We start from the raw sequence: 18294 nt of genomic DNA on the forward strand, positions 1-18294 counted from the left end.
TATGATTTGCAATCTAACAGTGAAATGTAATAATATTTAGTGGGACAATCTCTTAAGGTTAGTAAACCTAAGGGTATGTGCACACGATAGCTGCCTTTTACGTCTGAAATTACAGACTGTTTTCAGGAGAAAACAGCTCCGTCGTTTCAGACGTAAATGCTCCTCCTCGCATTTTGCGAGGCGTCATTGACGGCCGTAATTTTGAGCTGTTCTTCATTGAATTCAATGAAAAACGGCTCAAATTACGTTCAAAGAAGTGTCCTGCACTTCTTTGACGAGGCAGTCATTTTACGCGTCATCGTTTGACAGCTGTCAAACGACGACGCGTAAATGACAGGTCGTTGGCACAGTACGTCGGCAAACCCATTCAAATGAATGGGCAGATGGTTGCCGACGTATTGGAGCCGTATTTTCAGACGTGAAACGAGGCATAATATGCCTCGTTTACGTCTGAAAATAGGTCGTGTGATCCCAGCCTTACTGTCGCAATTGTCAGTGTTACCCATTTGTATAGGTCAAGTTCACTTGACTCTCCATTTCTAATGCTGTAATTTTTTTAGTCTTTCAAGGATCTGAATATTTTGAGACTAAAATGTTAATGGATTCAACAACAAGAAAATTCCTTTTGAAAAAAGAAAAAAAAATATATACAAACTGTATAATGGTTGGGGCTTTAAAAAATTACCATGCTATTATGTGCTAAAACCTCAAGAAAATTATATCATAATGCAGGGTAACTAACTACTTTTACAGAATTATTCTTACCTGGGCAAATTCCTTGTTTAGAATCATTTGCTCCACCAATGAGGACTCATTATGAAAAAGATGAGGCTGCATATGACTCCACATGTGAGGGAACCACCAAAACTCATCCACTGATGACAACAAAAGGTCATCTCCTTCATCCTCCTTGATAGTACCTTTAATAGAATTAAAGTTGAAAAAGAAAGAAAAGCGATTTATTTCCCATCCTGCTTATGTGTGTAAAGCACGATTTATAGTTTTCGGCAAAAACGTTGTAATTCTGGCACATTTAGCCTTTGATAGCATGGTATTCTACATTGCTCTTATTGGTTGAACTCTATACCAGTAGTCAGGCACTGAAAATTTCATGTATATTAAAATGATCAGAGTGGGAGGTTAGTCCTACAAGTTTTAGCTGCCTATGAAAACAGAAATAGTCAGGCGTAGCTAGGTTCTCCTCCTGCACCCGGGGGAAAGGTTCAGTTTGGTGCCCCCCCTGAACCTCTCTACCGGCATCTCCTTCCCCCTCGCCATATTTGCTTTCTCTACCAATCAATAAGGAGTAATTTTTTTTCACATTTTTTTTTATCTAACTCACGCATAAAACCATTTGTACATCATACAAGCAATATAGTTATATAAAGTAGTTAAGGTAACAATAAATTAAAAGAAAATAAATTTAAGAGGTCAGTGTGCTTGACTAAAACAGATTGTATAGCTGAGGCTAGTGAGACTATATAGTGACATAATGAACAGCCTCCTCTTGTAGATAGTGCCACACACCCCCCTTGTAGAGAGTGTCACACAGCCCACTTGTAGATAGTGCCACAACCCCTTGTAGATAGTGTCACACAGCCCTCTTGTAGAAACTGCCACACAGTCCCCTGTAGATATTGCCACATAGCCTTCCTCTTGTAGACAGTGCCACACCACCCTTGTAGATACTGCCAAACAGCCCCCCTTGTAGATAATGCCACACAGCCCCCTGTAGATATTGCCACACTCGCCCCCAGTATATAGTGCAACACCCCCCCATTGTAGATAGTACCACACATACCCCCCTTGTAGATACTGCCATACTCCCCCCTAGTATATAGTGCCAGACAACCCCCTGTAGATAGCGTTGACAACACTCTGGCCGGTCATTCCACTCCTGAAGGAGCCCCTGATGTCACTGTGCATATATGGATAGGGACATCAGGGGCTCCTGCAGAAGCCGAATCCCTAGCCGGAGCGTCGGCAACGCTCTGGCTGGTGATTCTGCTCCTGGAGGAGCCCCTGATGTCACTGCCCATCTATGGATAGTGACATCAGGGGCTTCTCTAGGAGCCAGAGCATTGCCGACCCTCTGGACGGTGAGTCCGCTCCTGGAGAAGCCCCTGACGTCACTGTCCATATATGGATAGTGACATAAGGCGCTTCTCAAAGGAGCGGAATCCCCGGCCAGAGCATTGGCAATGCTCTGGCCGGGGATTCCGCTTTAGAGGGAGGCCCGGCCAGAGCGTTGGCGCCCCCCCCCCCCCCATCTTCCATCCTATAATCCAATAATGGACAGTTTTTGTTTGTTTTAAAAAAAACAAAAACTATTTTATTGTTAAAACTCCCCAATGTTTATCACCTAAAGTCCCTTTCATATTATATTCAGAAAACCGACCCTACCATCCATCATTTTTTAATCAAACGAAGGCTCATATCTCGACACAAAAGAGAATTCTCTCTCGCAAAGGTGAAGTGAAAAGGTCCTTATTAATTAAATAAATAAACACACTTATTTTCTTTATAACTGGAAAATCTAAAATTGCTTGGTTTGTGGGTTAAAACAAATTCCATGAAAAACATGAACTTCAAACTGTACAAACTGATTTGATCATCTCTGCTTATTATGTATATTATACACTGTAAGTAAAATAAGATTAACATTGTGTCACACAGTGGGAAGAATACAAATACTGTAAACATATAAAACAAAAACTATGCTTTGGATATATCTCAAATATGTTAACACAGTCAGTTCAAATAATTCAATCTATCTTTTGAAAGTTCCTAAAAAGTAAAAATTTTATATATTTAAAAAAAATTAGATAAAGCTAAGAACAAATTGATTATTACAAATTCTGTATATACAATGTCTTTATAAGTATATGTTTATATTTTATATGCATAACTAGCCACATAACAGAAAATCCAACTGAATGCTGGGAGTCCTTCCCAGCAGGAAAAATGCTGAACAAAGGCAACATTGTGACCTATTGTGCATATTTTTGCATAAATACATGGATTTGCAAAATGTTTAATCTTCTGACGGAAGGAACTATGTGAATTTACATGTACCTCTAAACTAAGTGAATTTACGTGTACGTCTACTATCGCAAACTAGGCAAGGTTTTGTTTATTTGACAAAATAACTTGATTCTAGATGTCATAATGACTGGCTGAGATTAGGACTTGACTTCTTCTTTTCGTGACATGCCTTTAGCATCGAACTTTGCTGGTTTCTTTATATTTGTAGCAATATTACCATTGTAGCAATCTTACCAAATCTACACAATTTCAAACTGTGCTGACTTGTGTGCAAAAGTCAAACAGCAAAATTTGAACACATTCAATAATTATAATATTTATTCAGTAGTACAACACTCACAAAACAACAAAAGGCAATAATACATCACTTAGAAGACAAACACGTCTATTTACTTGTAAAAAAGTAAGTGATAGAACTTCCAACATTTGTTAATTTTCTGTGTATCCTTTTACATATACAGATGTAGCCAAGACTTAACTCTGCTAACTTGCTGCAGCGTGATATCACACAAGAAAAGCCATTGAAAAGTCATTGAAAAAGTCAAGTTAAACTATCTTGCCACTGTGTATTTAATGCGTTAAAAGTCAATACAAAGATAGCTACATCTGTAGTGTCAATAATACACATACCTTCAACCAAAATTTTGATCTTCACCCAAAATAAATATTTATAACTTCAGTTAACCCCTTGCATACCTTCTCCGTAATAGTACGTCGCTGGCCGCTTATTGCAGCGTACCTTCACCGTACTATTGCGGAGAAGGAATAAACTGTCACTATGTGAAATCACATAGTGATACAACAGCGGCGGCAGCTGTCATTGACAGCTAACCGTCTCTGCTACCGGCCTGGGGACCAATTAGCAGTCCCCAATGCCGGCGATTGCTGTGATTGGTCAGTCTCTGAAGACTGACCAATCACAGCCGTCTGTGACGTCATCTGCAGGAGAAAGCTCCTGTCACTTTCTCTGATCTCCTCATTTCTGTGAGATCCGTGAGGAGATCAGAGAAAGCGGTGTAAAAAAAACAACCACTATTTTTATTAACCCCTTCCCGAAAATGGGCGTATAGTAATGCACTGAGGATGAAGCGGGCACAGGAGCTGTGCTCGCTCCATCTTCATCGGATGTCGGCTGTAATATACAGCCGACGTCTCACTGCAACTACAGCGATCACTGTCCTCTCCGATCGCTGTAGTTTAACCCCTTAAATGTCACTGTCAATAGCGACAGCGGCATTTAAGTGATTGATACAGAGGGAGGGGGCTCCCTCTGCACCCCATTGCCCCCCCCCTGCAAAAAATTGCGGGGTTCTGATGGTTGCAATGGCAACCAGGAAGCCTAGCAACGGCTTCCTGGTTGCCAGGTACGGGAGCCTATTAGGTCCTGCCCAAGGCAGGACGTAATAGGCTCAACTGTCAGTTGTAAAGTGACAGTTAGGGCGGGTTCACACATGGCGGAATTCCACTTAAATTCCGCTGCGGACACTCCGCAGCGTTAATCCGCAGCGGAGCCGTTTCTCCATTGACTTTCACTTTAATTTAGCAGTGTTCGTTTACACGATGCGTACAATTCCGCTGCGGAGCATAGGCTGCGGAGCGGAATTTGGTGTCCGCAGCATGCTCTGTCTGTTGCGGAGCAGTGGCGGACTCATGGCGGAATTTCTCCATTGACTTCAATGGAGATTCTAAGTTCCGCAATGAAGTCCGCAGCTGTCATGCACATGTCATGTGTGCTGCGGATGCGTCTTGCTTTTTTAACTTGACATTTCTTCATTCTGGCTGGACCTAGGTATTTCTAGGTCTACAGCCAGACTGAGGAAGTCAATGGGGCTCCCGTAATGACGGGAGCGTTGCTAGGAGACGTCTGTAAATAGTCACTGTCCAGGGTGCTGAAAGAGTTAAGCGATCGGCAGTAACTGTTTCTGCACCCGGGACAGTGACTACCGATCCCAATATACATGTATCTGTAAAAAAACATATAAGTTCATACTTACCGAGAACTCCCTGCGTCTGTCTCCAGTCCGGCCTCCCAGGATGACGTTTCAGTGTAAGTGACGGCTGCAGCCAATCACAGGCCAAGCACAGGCTGCAGCGGTCACATGGACTGGCGCGTCATCCAGGGAGGTCGGGCTGGATGCCGAAAGAGGGACGCGTCACCAAGACAACGGCCGGTAAGTATGAAAATCGTTTACTTTCACTAGGGAAAGTGCTGTCCCTTCTCTCTATCCTGCACTGATAGGGAGAAGGGAAGCACTTTTCCCGCAGTCTGCAGCAGCTAGTCCGCATCAATGTACTGCACATTTTGTGCAGATCCGCTGCAGAATCTGCAACGCAGATTCTGTGCGGCATCGATGCGGACAGTTGCGGAGGAATTCCGCCATGTGTGGTCATGCCCTTACAATACACTGCACTACACAAGTACATACAGAAGTAGTGCAGTGTATTGTACAGGGGATCAGAAGATCAGATCTTCCAGTCCCCTAGTATGTGTAAAATAAAAAGTTAAAAAAAGTTAAAAATAAGTTTTCGATAAATAAATAAATAAATAAAAGTTTTACGTAATAAAAACAATAATCGCCTTGTTTCCCTGATCAAGCTCTTTATAATTAGAAAAAAAATGAAAAAAAAAGACAAAAACTAGACATAATAGGTATCGCTGCATTCGTATTGGCCTGACCTAAAAAAATATCATATTATTTATCCCGCACGGTGAACACCGTAAAAAAAAATACCATAAAAAACAATGGCAGAATTTCCTTTTTTGGTCACGTTGTTTCCAAAAAAATTGAATAAAAAGTGATCAAAAAGTCGCGCGTAGCCAAACATGGTACCAATAAAAACTACAGTGTGTCACGCAAAAAACAAGCCCTCACAAAGCTCCGTCGACAAAAAAAATAAAAAAGTTATGGCTCTCAGGACATGGGGACACTAAAACATTTTATTTAGAAAAAAGTGTTTTTATTTTGTAAAAGTAGTAAAACATATAAAAATTATATAAATTTGGTATTGCCATAATCATATCAAACCGCAGAATAAAGTAAACATGTTGTTTATACTGCACAGAGAACGCCGGTAAAAAATAATAAAAAAAATAGTGAAAGAATTTCTGTTTTTTGGTCTCCTCATCTCAGAAAAAATGGAATAAAAACTGATCAAATTATCGCATGTACCCCAAAATGATACTAATAAAAACGACAGCTCGTCCCATGAAAATCAAGCACTCACATAGCTCATCAACGGAAAAATAAAAAGTTATGACTCTTGGAACGCAATAATGCAAAACGACGGCCCAGACTAATTTATATGTGCAGTTCTTCACCTAAAACCACACGTCATAATTTGCAGCCCCCACTGGTAGACCCTGTAAATGCAGCGGAAACTATGACATTTTGGGGTCTGTGCTACATATGGGGCTAGTGAAGAAGTCAAAGATTAGGCAATACTGGAGTGCGGATGTTTTGTACAATACCACAGACACCTTTTAGAAGTGCGACTCCTGCACCCAATAATCCGGCCTGTGCATAAAGGATTGGTTCAAAGCGTACGTCACTATCCATGGATCATTTTATTATTCATTTTCCCCATTATTACATCATCCTATTATGACCTGTTGCACTCCACCCAGCTTACATATACCCTGATGTGCTCCACATAGCTTACATATACCCTGATGTACTCCGCACAGTTTACATATACCCTGATACACTCCGCCCAGCTAACATATACCCTGATGAACTCCGCCCAACTTACATATACCCTGATGTACTCCGCCCAGCTTACATATACCCTAATGTACTCCTCACAGTTTACCTATACCATGATGTACTCCGCCCAGCTTACATATACTCTGATGTACTCCGCACAGCTTACATATACCCTGATACACTCCGCCCAGCTTACATATACCCTGATGTACTCCGCACATATTACATATACCCTGATACACTCCGCCCAGCTTACATATGCCCCCACATTATAAACTGAAACACCAGTAAAACACTAAACAAAACTACTAACAAGCAAAATCTGCGCTCCAAAAGCCAAATGGCGCTCCTTCTGGGCCTGACAGTGTGCCCAAACAGCAGTTTATGACCACATACGGGGTATTACCGTACTCTGGAGAACCGCTTAACAATTTATGGGGCGTATGTCTCCAGTGGTACAAGCTGGGCCCAACACATTGGGCACTGAAATAGCATATCTGTGGAAAATGTCAGTTTTCAATCTGCAACATCCACTGTGCACTAATTTCTGCAAAACCTTTGGGGGTCAAAATGCTCACTACACTTCTAGATGAATTCCTTGAGGGGTGTAGTTTCCTAAATGGGGTCACTTCTCGGGAGTTTTCATTGTACTGGTACCTCAGCGCAATGCAACATGGCGTCAAAAACAAATTTTGTAAAATCTCCACTCCAAAAACTAAATTGTGCTTTTTCCGTTTAGACCCTTGCTGTATGTCCAAATAGCCGTTTACAACCACATATGCGGTATTTCCGTACTCAGGAGAAATTGTGTAAAACATTTTGGGGTGTCTTTTCTCCTGTACTTCTTGTGGAAATGAAAAATTCTGAGCTAAATCTACAGGTTATTGGAAAAAAAAATTTTTCCATTTTCACGGACCAATTCTAATAAAATCTATAAAACACCTGAGGGCTCAAAATGCTCACTACACCTCTAATTTAATTATTTCAGGGGTATAGTCTCCAAATTGGGATCACATCTGGGGAATTTCTACTGTACTGGTACTTCAGGGACTCTGCAAATGCGACATGGCCCCCAGAAACCAATTCAGCAAAATCTGAGCTGCAAAATCCAAATGGTGCTCAGTCCCTTCTGAGCCCTGCCGTAGGTCCAAACAGCAGTTTATTATCACATATGGGGTATTATCGTAATCAGGAGAAATTGATTTACAAATGTTGAGGTGCTTTTACTCCTTTATTCCTTATAAAAATTTGAAAATTCCGTTTTTTTTCCCAAAAAAATGTCTCTTTTCATCTTCACAGACTAATTCCAATAAATTCAGCAAAAAACCTGTGGGGTCAAAATGCTAACTATACCACTAGAAAAATTCCTTGAGGGGTATAGTTTCCAAAATGGGGTCACTTTTGGGGGGATTCCACTGTTTAGTCCCTCCAGGGTGTTGCAAACGTGACACGGCACCGAAAACCATTCCAGTAAAATCAGAGCTCCAAAATCCAAATGGGGTCCTTCCCTTCTGAGCCCTGCTGTGGGTCCAAACGGCAGTTTATTACCACATATGGGGTATTTCCGTAATCGGGAGAAATTGCTTTACAAATGTTGGGGTGCTTTCTCTCCTTTATTTTTTGCAAAAATTAGAAATTTTTACGTTTTTCCAGAAAAAAAGTAGATTTTCATTTTCACAGACTAACTCCAGAAAATATAGCAAAATACCTGTGGGGTCAAAATGCTAACTATACCCCTAGATAAATTCCCTGAGGGGTGTAGTTGAAAAAATGGGGGTCACTTTTGGGGGTTTCCACTGTTTTGGCAACACAAGACCTCTTCAAACCTGACATGGTGCCTAAAATATATTCTGAAAAAAGGAGGCCCTAAAATCCAAGAGGTGCTCCTTTGCTTCTGAGGCCTGTGTTTCAGTCCATTAGCACACTAGGGCCACATGTGGGATATTTCCTAAAACTGCAGAACCTGGGCAATAAATATTAAGTTGCGTTTCTCAGGTAAAACCTTCTGTGGTATAGAAAAAAATGTATTTCATATGGTAAAAAAAAATGAAATTTGAAAATTTCAGCTCTACTTTCCTTCAATTCCTGTAAAATGCCAAAAGGGTTGAAACACTTTCTGAAGGCTGTTTTGGATACTTTGAGGGGTGCAGTTTTCAAAATAGGGTGTTTTATGGGGGTTTCTAATATATAGGGTACTCAAAACCACTTGAGAACTGAACTTGTCCCTTAAAAAATAGCTTTTTGAAATTTTCTTAAAAATATGAGAAATTGCTGCTAAAGTTCTAAGCCTTGTAACGTCCTAGAAAAATAAAAGGATGTTCAAAAAACGATGCAAACATAAAGTAGACATATGGGAAATGTTAATTAGTAACTATTTTGTGTGGTATTACTATCTGTTTTACAAGCAGATACATAAAAAATTGGAAAAATCATAATTTCTTCATATTTTCTCTAAATTTTGGTGTTTTTCACAAATAAGCAATGAATTTATGGACCAAATTTTTGCACTAACCTAAAGTACAATATGTCACGAGAAAACAATCTCAGAATCGCTTGGATAGGTAAAAGCATTCCAGAGTTATTACCACATAAAGTGACACATGTCAGATTTGAAAAAATGGGTCTGGTCCTCAAGGACAAAATGAGCTGGGTACTCAAGGGGTTAACCAGAATTTGCAGTTTCGCAAGCGATAGCCATGAAGCAGAGCTATAGTGCTGTTCACACCTTTCATGGTACTGAACAGTTACTTTAGCTATGCCTGTGGCTGAGGATTGTTTTTGTAAGAAAGCAGACATGTTTTTCCGACCTTGGAAAACCCCTTATTTTCCTGTGTGGCTGTAGGTTTTAAAATTATATTTGAGGCCTCATGCACGCAGCCGTACCCGTAATCACAGGCTGTAATTGCGGGCACGGCCGGCCGCGGACAGCCATCCACATATTCGGCCCGTGCTCCCATACAAAGTATGGGAGCACGGCCCGTAAAAGGCAATAGAACGGATATGTGTCCTATATTTTGTGGTATACAGTGAAGGAAATAAGTATTTGATCCCTTGCTGATTTTGTAAGATTTTGTAAGTTTGCACTGTCAAAGACATGAACAGTCTAGAATTTTTAGGCTAGGTTAATTTTACCAGTGAGAGATAGATTATATTTAAAAAAAAACACAGAAAATCACATTGTCAAAATTATATATATTTATTTGCATTGTGCACAGAGAAATAAGTATTTGATCCCCTACCAACCATTAAGAGTTCAGCCTCCTCCAGACCAGTTACACGCTCCAAATCAACTTGGTGCCTGCATTAAAGACAGCTGTCTTAAATGGTCACCAGTATAAAAGACTCCTGTCCACAGACTCAATTAATCAGTCTGACTCTAACCTCTACAACATGGGCAAGAACAAATAGCTTTCTAAGGATGTCATGGACAAGATCATAGACCTGCACAAGGCTGGAATGGGCTACAAAACCATAAGTAAGACGCTGGGTGAGAAGGAGACAACTGTTGGTGCAATAGTAAGAAAATGGAAGACATACAAAATGACATTGATCTGGGGCTCCACGCAAAATCTCACCTCGAGGGGTATCCTTGATCCTGAGGAAGGTGAGAGCTCAGCCGAAAACGACACGGGGGGAACTTGTTAATGATCTCAAGGCAGCTGGGACCACAGTCACCAAGAAAACCATTGGTAACACATTACACCGTAATGGATTCAAATCTTGCAGTGCCTGCAAGGTCCCCCTGCTCAAGAAGGCACATGTACAGGCCCGTCTGAAGTTTGCAAATTAACATCTGGATGATTCTGAGAGTGATTGGGAGAAGGTGCTGTGGTCAGATGAGACTAAAATTGAGCTATTTGGCATTAACTCAACTCGCCGTGTTTGGAGGAAGAGAAATGCTGCCTATGACCCAAAGAACACCATCCCCACTGTCAAGCATGGAGGTGGAAACATTATGTTTTGGGGGTGTTTCTCTGCTAAGGGCACAGGACTACTTCAGCGCATCAATGGGAGAATGGATGGAGCCATGTACCGTCAAATCCTGAGTGACAACCTCCTTCCCTCCACCAGGACATTAAAAATGGCTCGTGGCTGGGTCTTCCAGCACGACAATGACCCGAAACATACAGCCAAGGCAACAAAGGAGTGGCTCAAAAAGAAGCACATTAAGGTCATGGAGTGGCCTAGCCAGTCTCCAGACCTTAATCCCATCGAAAACTTATGGAGGGAGCCGAAGATCCGAGTTTCCAAGCGACAGCCTCGAAATCTTAATGATTTACAGATGATCTGCAAAGAGGAGTGGGCCAAAATTCCATCTAACATGTGTGCAAACCTCATCATCAACTACAAAAAAGTCTGACTGCTGTGCTTGCCAACAAGGGTTTTGCCACCAAGTATTAAGTCTTGTTTGCCAAAGGGATCAAATACTTATTTCTCTGTGCACAATGCAAATAAATATATATAATTTTGACAATGTGATTTTCTTCTTTTTTTTTTAATATAATCTATCTCTCACTGGTAAAATGAACCTAGGTTAAAAACTCTAGACTGTTCATGTCTTTGACAGTGGGCAAACTTACAAAATCAGCAAGGGATCAAATACTTATTTCCTTCACTGTATATAAAAGATGTGTAAGTTTCAATATGACCTCATGAAAAGGTCAGAGAGGTGCTGGAGAAACATGGCCAGAGTTCTGGACAGCTGTATATGAAGGATCTTGCAGTGCATTGGATACCCTCCCAGAATGTGGGCATTCTCAGAAAATGTGACGTAGGGTGTTCTCTGCACCACCGCACCTCTAACAAATTGGAGAAGCTGATGGATACATTCTGTAAAGATTGGAAGACAATTGTAAGTTTTTCTTTGAAATCAGGCTTTAATCTCATATTAAATGTTTTCAACTACAGCAGAATATTAGTATCTCCTATGTGGTAGCCTCCATTCTGCATACTATAAGTAGGAGGTATAAGGTGAGATTCTGATAAAGCATGTTTATTAATGTTATTTTAAAACACTTCACTCACGTCTAGTTTATTATAGTGTAAAATTGTATTATTTTGTCTGCTGCTCTGTGGAGAATTATTGGTTTATATTTTATGTCCTTTTACTGTTTTCCAAACAGCAGAAGTAAAATGCCTTAAAATATAACACAATTGGGAAAATCCTTTCTAAACAAAATAAATGGCTTCCATTTAGTATCTGCGTCCACAAAGAAGTGAGTTCATTATCACGGCTATTACTTTATGAAGTAATAAATCTTGGTTATATAATTTCTCAGTATCTTTCAAACATGATATTTCACAGGCTATAATTAAGTTTTATTTAGAAAAATAATGGCAAAATGTAATTGTGTTTTGCATTAAAAAACCATGATAAAACCACTATAATAGACCATTATCTCTGTTCTATGATTTGTATCACAACAATATCATCCTTATGTTATGTTTTTTTTCTGCAAAATTCTTTGCTTTACCCCTTATATCATTATTCAATTGCTCGGCTTTACAAAAACAAATACAAAAAACCTCAGAATCTCGGTTAAGATATAGGTACATCCTTCCAATGAAAGTTAAAGATAAGGACGTATGTGACGGTATGCATATATTAATAGGATATTTACATTTGTAAAGCAATTTTAATTCAGAGGTCTGAAATGACACAATTTAAAATTAAAATACAGACGTGATAAATTGACTCTTATCACTGCCTTTCAAAGCTGATATTTGCCCGTACAGCATGCTGCTGCAGGTTCATTTATTGTTCCATCCCTGCTTTACAGAATTCATTAATAAAAAGGCACAGTTAATTTGTCTTCCTGAGTCATCTCCCCGCTTTAGTCTATACAGTAAAATAATGTTACATCCTTGGTTGTCCTATGCAGTTCTGTGAACAGCAAAATAATGTCCTAGTTCTTGTTATATGTCCTTTAAGAAGATTACAAGAAATTGATATAGTTACTATGGCTGAAAGTAATGTGGCATAACTGCTTATGATTTCATATTGCACTAATCTTTATTGAAAGGACACAGTAGCCGACACTTATACGTTTCATATAGTCCAAATTACACTTGAAGAGTAATAGCTTTTAAAATGTATTAAATTCTGAAGCTTTTTGGATCTGAATGAAAAAAAAAAAAATGAGTGAATGTGTGCCTTGGTACATGTTCTCTATTTTGTCCCTTTTTTCTTTTTTTTATATGGTTTTATGTGTCATTGAAAATACATGAGTAAGACAGGAAGAATATTTTTCTATAATTTGTTTTCACAATTTTTTATTTATTTATACAGGTCAGAGTATAGAGAAAGCATATTGATAACCTGTTTGCTCTCCTCCTTATCCACAGCTTGTTTGATCTGCCCTCCATGAACACTTTCCCCCTCTCGATACACTGACCTGCTGTGTACAACCTCCTCCCCCTCCTTGCTGCTATCTCTAAGGGCGGATTCACACGAACGTGAATTGCGTCCGTGCAGGCCGCGTGGTTTTCACGCGGCTCGCATGGACCAATAGAAGTATATGGGGCAGTACAGACAGTCCGTGCTTTTTGCGCAGCGTTTGTCCGCTGAGTAAAAAGCGCGACATGTTCAATATCTCTGCGTTTTTCGCGCATCACGCACCCATTGAAGTCAATGTGTGCGTGAAAACCACGCATGCCGCACGGAAGCAATTCCATGCGAACTGGCTGTTTCGCGCAACAGCTGTCAAAAGGATGAATGTAAACAGAAAAGCACCATGTGCTTTTCTGTTTACAAACATCCAAATGGCGTGTCATAATGATGGCGGCTGGGCGAAAAGCATGCAGCCGCACATCATATGCTGCTGCCACACGGAGCTGTCAAGTGGCTTTTGCGCAGGCAATACGCCGCGTGTTTTGCGTGCGCAAAAACGCCACGTTCGTCTGAATCAGGCCTAACACTGAGAGTGGGTGGGGAGAGCTGTTCCGTCAGCCATCAGGAGCAGTGGACTGATGGATTTGAGCTAGAATTTGCAGGAGAGCAGCTGTCCACAGGAGTTACACAGACTTAGTTACACGGGAGTTACAGAGTTACACAGCAGCCAAATGGTAGGACATTATTAATGAAGACTTTTTAGAAAGTTGTTTAAATTTGCATTTAGGAAGCAAATGAACAATAAAAGAAAATATTCAGTTAATAGCCTTTAAAAACATTGCACAGAATTAAAGGGAATGTGTCGCTAGTAATTATTATTTTTTTTTTTTTCAGTTAAACAATTAGTATTTAAGTGATTACACATTGTTTTAATTTTTTTACATTTCTCACAAGTCAGGAAATATTATAAATTCGATTCTATTAGAATAGTAATGACTGGGGCTTACAGTTCACATTAAATATATCTGACACTACAATAGACTACCTGGACCTCACACTATTGATTGAAAACGAAAAAAACAACAGCAAAACAGACTTCAAAAACGTTGACGTCAACAGCTATATACATTTCTTTAGCGCACATTACAAACCATGGCTCACAAACATTCCAAACAATCAGTTTTAAACGGATCAAGAAAAACTGCAGTTCCCTGAAGTTTTTCAGGCAGCAGGCCAATATCCTCAAAAAAAAGATTTTGTGAGAAGAATTACCCCTGAGAGCTAGTCCAGTCAGCATACCAAAAATCCTTACAAATACCACAAAAACACTTATTAAATAAGCAAAAGAACAGGACCGCACTTTTAACATATAATTTTATTTAGTATTTTAATAGTGGACACAAGACTTCAAGGATCATTCTGACCAAACACTGGGGAATTTTGGCAAATGATCCGGTGTTAAAAAATATAAAAAATATCATCGCCCCCAGTAGGTTGAGGGATATAGCTCCTAAAGAAAATACAAGAATAAGCTTCCTCCCCAAAATAACAGGGGTCATATAGATGCAACATTGCTAGGTGTCAATGCTGTGCTGATATTTCACACAGACAATTGACATCTACATGTAATATAACGGGAGAAATATTCCCAATAAAACAATTCCTAAATTGTTCGTCCTGCTTTGTGGTGTACCTCCTTGAATGCGCTTGTGGACTGCAGTACATAGGAAGGACTAAACAAATGTTGAGAACTAGAATCAACAAGCATAGGTCCAATACAAATAGTCATTTTCTAAAACATAGTGTCTCCAGACATTTACACCAACATCATGGGGGATGTTTTGAGGTGAAGATCACACCATTGGAACAAATCCCCATAGAGGCCAACAATAGATTCTCAGTTTTAAAAAATAGGGAATCCTTTTGGATATACAAATTTCACAGTCTCTCTCCGGATGGGCTTAATGAGACCCTTGAGAACACCTATTGAATTATATCATACCCGATTCACGTCATACAATAGTATAAAATCATTATAGTATCCTTCTTTTAAAAACAACCATGACTTATTAAGGTAGCATAACCAGGGGTGAAGAAATAAATAAATAATTGAACATTACTATTTACTTCATTTACCTTCAATACACACTACATTCAAAACTGTGAGTGTTGTAAATACCAGCGTTAATGGTAAATATTTGTCTATGGGAGACTAGTGTAACATATCGTTATCTTCATATCTGCACAATGTATATAATAATGTCTTAATACCCTGCACAGATATTATATATTTATTATTATTACTACTATTTTTAGACACACGCATTCTCTTTTTTTAAATAAGCGGTAAAGATGCGACTTTACTTTGATTTTTAATGACTAAGTGTGGAAATCCTGATTTTTCCCATCTTTTAGATTATAAATTGTATATGTATAAATATATATATATATATATATATATATATATGTATAAATATATATGTATAAATATGTATAATTCTAAAGAAATATGTTACATTTTATTCTGCCCGTTAATGTTGTACAACAATGGGCTTATGCACATGCAATGTTTTTCTAACAAAACATGCTAAGCTTCATTCTATTTATTAATTTTATTTGCGTAGCATTGCATTTTTATAGATGCATTATATATATATATATATATATATATATATATATATATATATATATATAAAAGAGACATATGTAAAATATACAGTAGTTTTCAATATGGCAATTATATAATGTGAGTACATCCTTGAGATAGAGATGTCAAATGATTCTTTTTTAAACATGTATATAGTCCACCTCTATTATTATAGGGAGGGCTACCATTATACATTGTTGGATTCTCTATACTGACCTTTGGAGTTAGTTAATTGAGAAATCCTTACTCCTCCTCTCTTTTTTCAAACTGAGTTGTAACTGTCATCCCAGGAAAAAAACGTGTTTTTCCCGGTCTTTCTGTGTATAAAAGGATGCTTCCTTTTGTGTATTGCTGTATGAGCCTGAGGAAGGGACCTGTCCGGTCCTGGAACGCGTAGTGTTATTTGCAATAAAAACATTGAAATATATACATCGTATTGAGTACTTACCTGTCAGGCGCCGTGTCCCGAAAGCTGCAACTTTTTCCTTCACTTCCTGTATTCGTCTTCCAGGGCACAGAGGTTTTCACCCATGGGTTAGCAGCGGGTGGCAGCCGACATCTACAAAGATCATAATTTTCCATGCAAAGCAGTAGTGTTGTGCCTACACTTGCACAACGCTGTCAGCTGAGTGATCCAGCTCACCTTTTACTGCTTCTGACTCCGAGTCCATACAATATCACATTAGAGGAGCGCCGTTGTCCTCCTCATCCCTGTTTTCTCTTTTCATATATCAGTCTCATATGACCTGGACAGGGCATCGGCCCTGACATTCTTGTCAGCAGAACGGTAGTGGAGCACAAATTGGAAACGGGTGAAGAACAGCGACCACCTGGCTTGACGGGGATTTAGTAATTTTCAGCGGACTGAATATAGGTGAGGTACTTGTGGTCAGTGTAGATCAGGATGGGGTGAGCTGCGCCCTCTAGAAGATGTCTCCATTCCTCCAGGGCCAATTTGATAGCCAGTAGCTCCCGTCCCCAATAGAGTAATTGCGCTCTGCAGAAGAAAAAAGTCTTCCTTTGGAGCTCCTCTGGAACAGAAGTGCACCTGCACCAACAGAAGAAGTGTCCACCGCAAATGAAAACTGCCGAGATACATCAGGATGATGGAGGATCGAGGCTGAAGTGAAGGCTTTCTTGAGGCTAATAAATGCGGATTCTGCCTCTGGAGTCCGCACCTTGAAGTTCACACCCTTCTTGGTAAGGGTAGAGATGGGAGCTGTCAGTGATGAGAAGTTTGGGATAAACTGCCGGTAGAAATTGGCGTATTCCAGGAAACGCTGTATGGACCTCAGGCCCTGAGGACGTGGCAATTCCAGGACAACTCTTACTTTCTCAGGATCCATCTTGAGACCTTGATATTATATAGCCCAGGAAGGGCAGAGAATTATTTTCAAGGACACACTTCTCCAGCTTGGCATATAAACAATTCTCCCTTAATCGCAGTAGAACTTGACGGACATGCCTCCGATGTGTCGTCGGATCAGGGAGAAAATCAAAATATCATCGAGATAAACTACAACATAGACATAGAGGAGATCTCGAAAGATATCATTGATGAATTCCTGGAAGACCGCAGAAGCATTACACAGTCTGAATGGCATCACCAGGTATTCGTAGTACCGATTTCCACTCGTCCCCTTGACGGATTCGGATCAAATTATAAGCCCCACGCAAGTCAAGTTTCGAAAAAATTCTGGCTCCTCGTATACGGTCAAACAGTTTGTATATATGTGGCAACGGGTATTTGTTCTTGACCGTGATCTGGTTGAGACAACAGTAGCCAAAGCAGGGTCAAAAGGATCCGTCATTGTTTTTAACGAAGAAGAACCCAGCCCCGGCCGGTAAGGAAGACTTTCGTATGAAACCCCTCTCCAAATTCTCCTTGATATAGGCCGCCATGGACAGAGACTCTGGCAAGGAGAGAAGATATACCTATCCACGGGGGAGAGAGGCATTAGGAACCAGTTCAATGGGGCAGTCATAAGTCCGATGTGGAGGCAGCGTCTCAGTCTCCCTCTTGCTGAAGACATCTACAAACTGAGCAAAATGGGTAGGCAGTCCCGCCAATGAGGCAGAGGAGGCTGGACAGGATGGATCTGCAACAGACAATGACCGAGGCACTTGGAGCCCCATTGGAGATCCTCTCCAGAATTGCAGTCCAAGACTGGGGCATGCAGTCGAAGCCAAGGCAGGCACAGCAGAACAGGATTGATGGTCTTGGGCAAAACAAGAAATTAAATTAGTTCAGAATGAAGGGCTCCAACTTGGAGTTTGAATGGCCTGGTTTTAGATATGATTGATCGGGCAGAGGCAGTCCATTCACGAGGCAACAGCCAAATGTGTCTCCAGGGGCTCTGTGGGCAACTTGAGATGATCCACTTGCTCCTTTTGGATGAAGTTTGCCGCGGACCCGGAGTCTAGATAGGCAGAAACCCAATGCGTCCTCTCGTCGGATACTACGGTCACAGGAATAGTCAACTTGGAAAAGAATGCTTTATTTGGTACCGTTCCACCTAGCGTTGTCTCTCCAGCTAATAATAGGCACTGGGGTCTCTCTGGCCTCT

General features: G+C 40.2%; 1 protein-coding gene across 2 annotated transcripts in view; it reads right to left on the reverse strand.

The window, feature by feature from the left end:
• Positions 1–18294, reverse strand: part of LOC142738165 (bifunctional heparan sulfate N-deacetylase/N-sulfotransferase 4-like) — a 323501-nt gene that overhangs the window by 185941 nt on the left and 119266 nt on the right. For both annotated transcript variants that reach the window (XR_012880590.1, XM_075849743.1), the window contains exon 4: positions 766–920. Coding sequence is in view for 1 of the 2 variants with exons in the window: in XM_075849743.1 (XP_075705858.1) it covers positions 766–920 (155 nt within the window). In the remaining variant the exon portion in view is untranslated. The remainder of the gene's footprint in view (positions 1–765; positions 921–18294) is intronic.

The sequence above is a fragment of the Rhinoderma darwinii genome, chromosome 1 (assembly GCF_050947455.1).
Source record: "Rhinoderma darwinii isolate aRhiDar2 chromosome 1, aRhiDar2.hap1, whole genome shotgun sequence".
Lineage (NCBI taxonomy): Eukaryota > Metazoa > Chordata > Amphibia > Anura > Rhinodermatidae > Rhinoderma > Rhinoderma darwinii.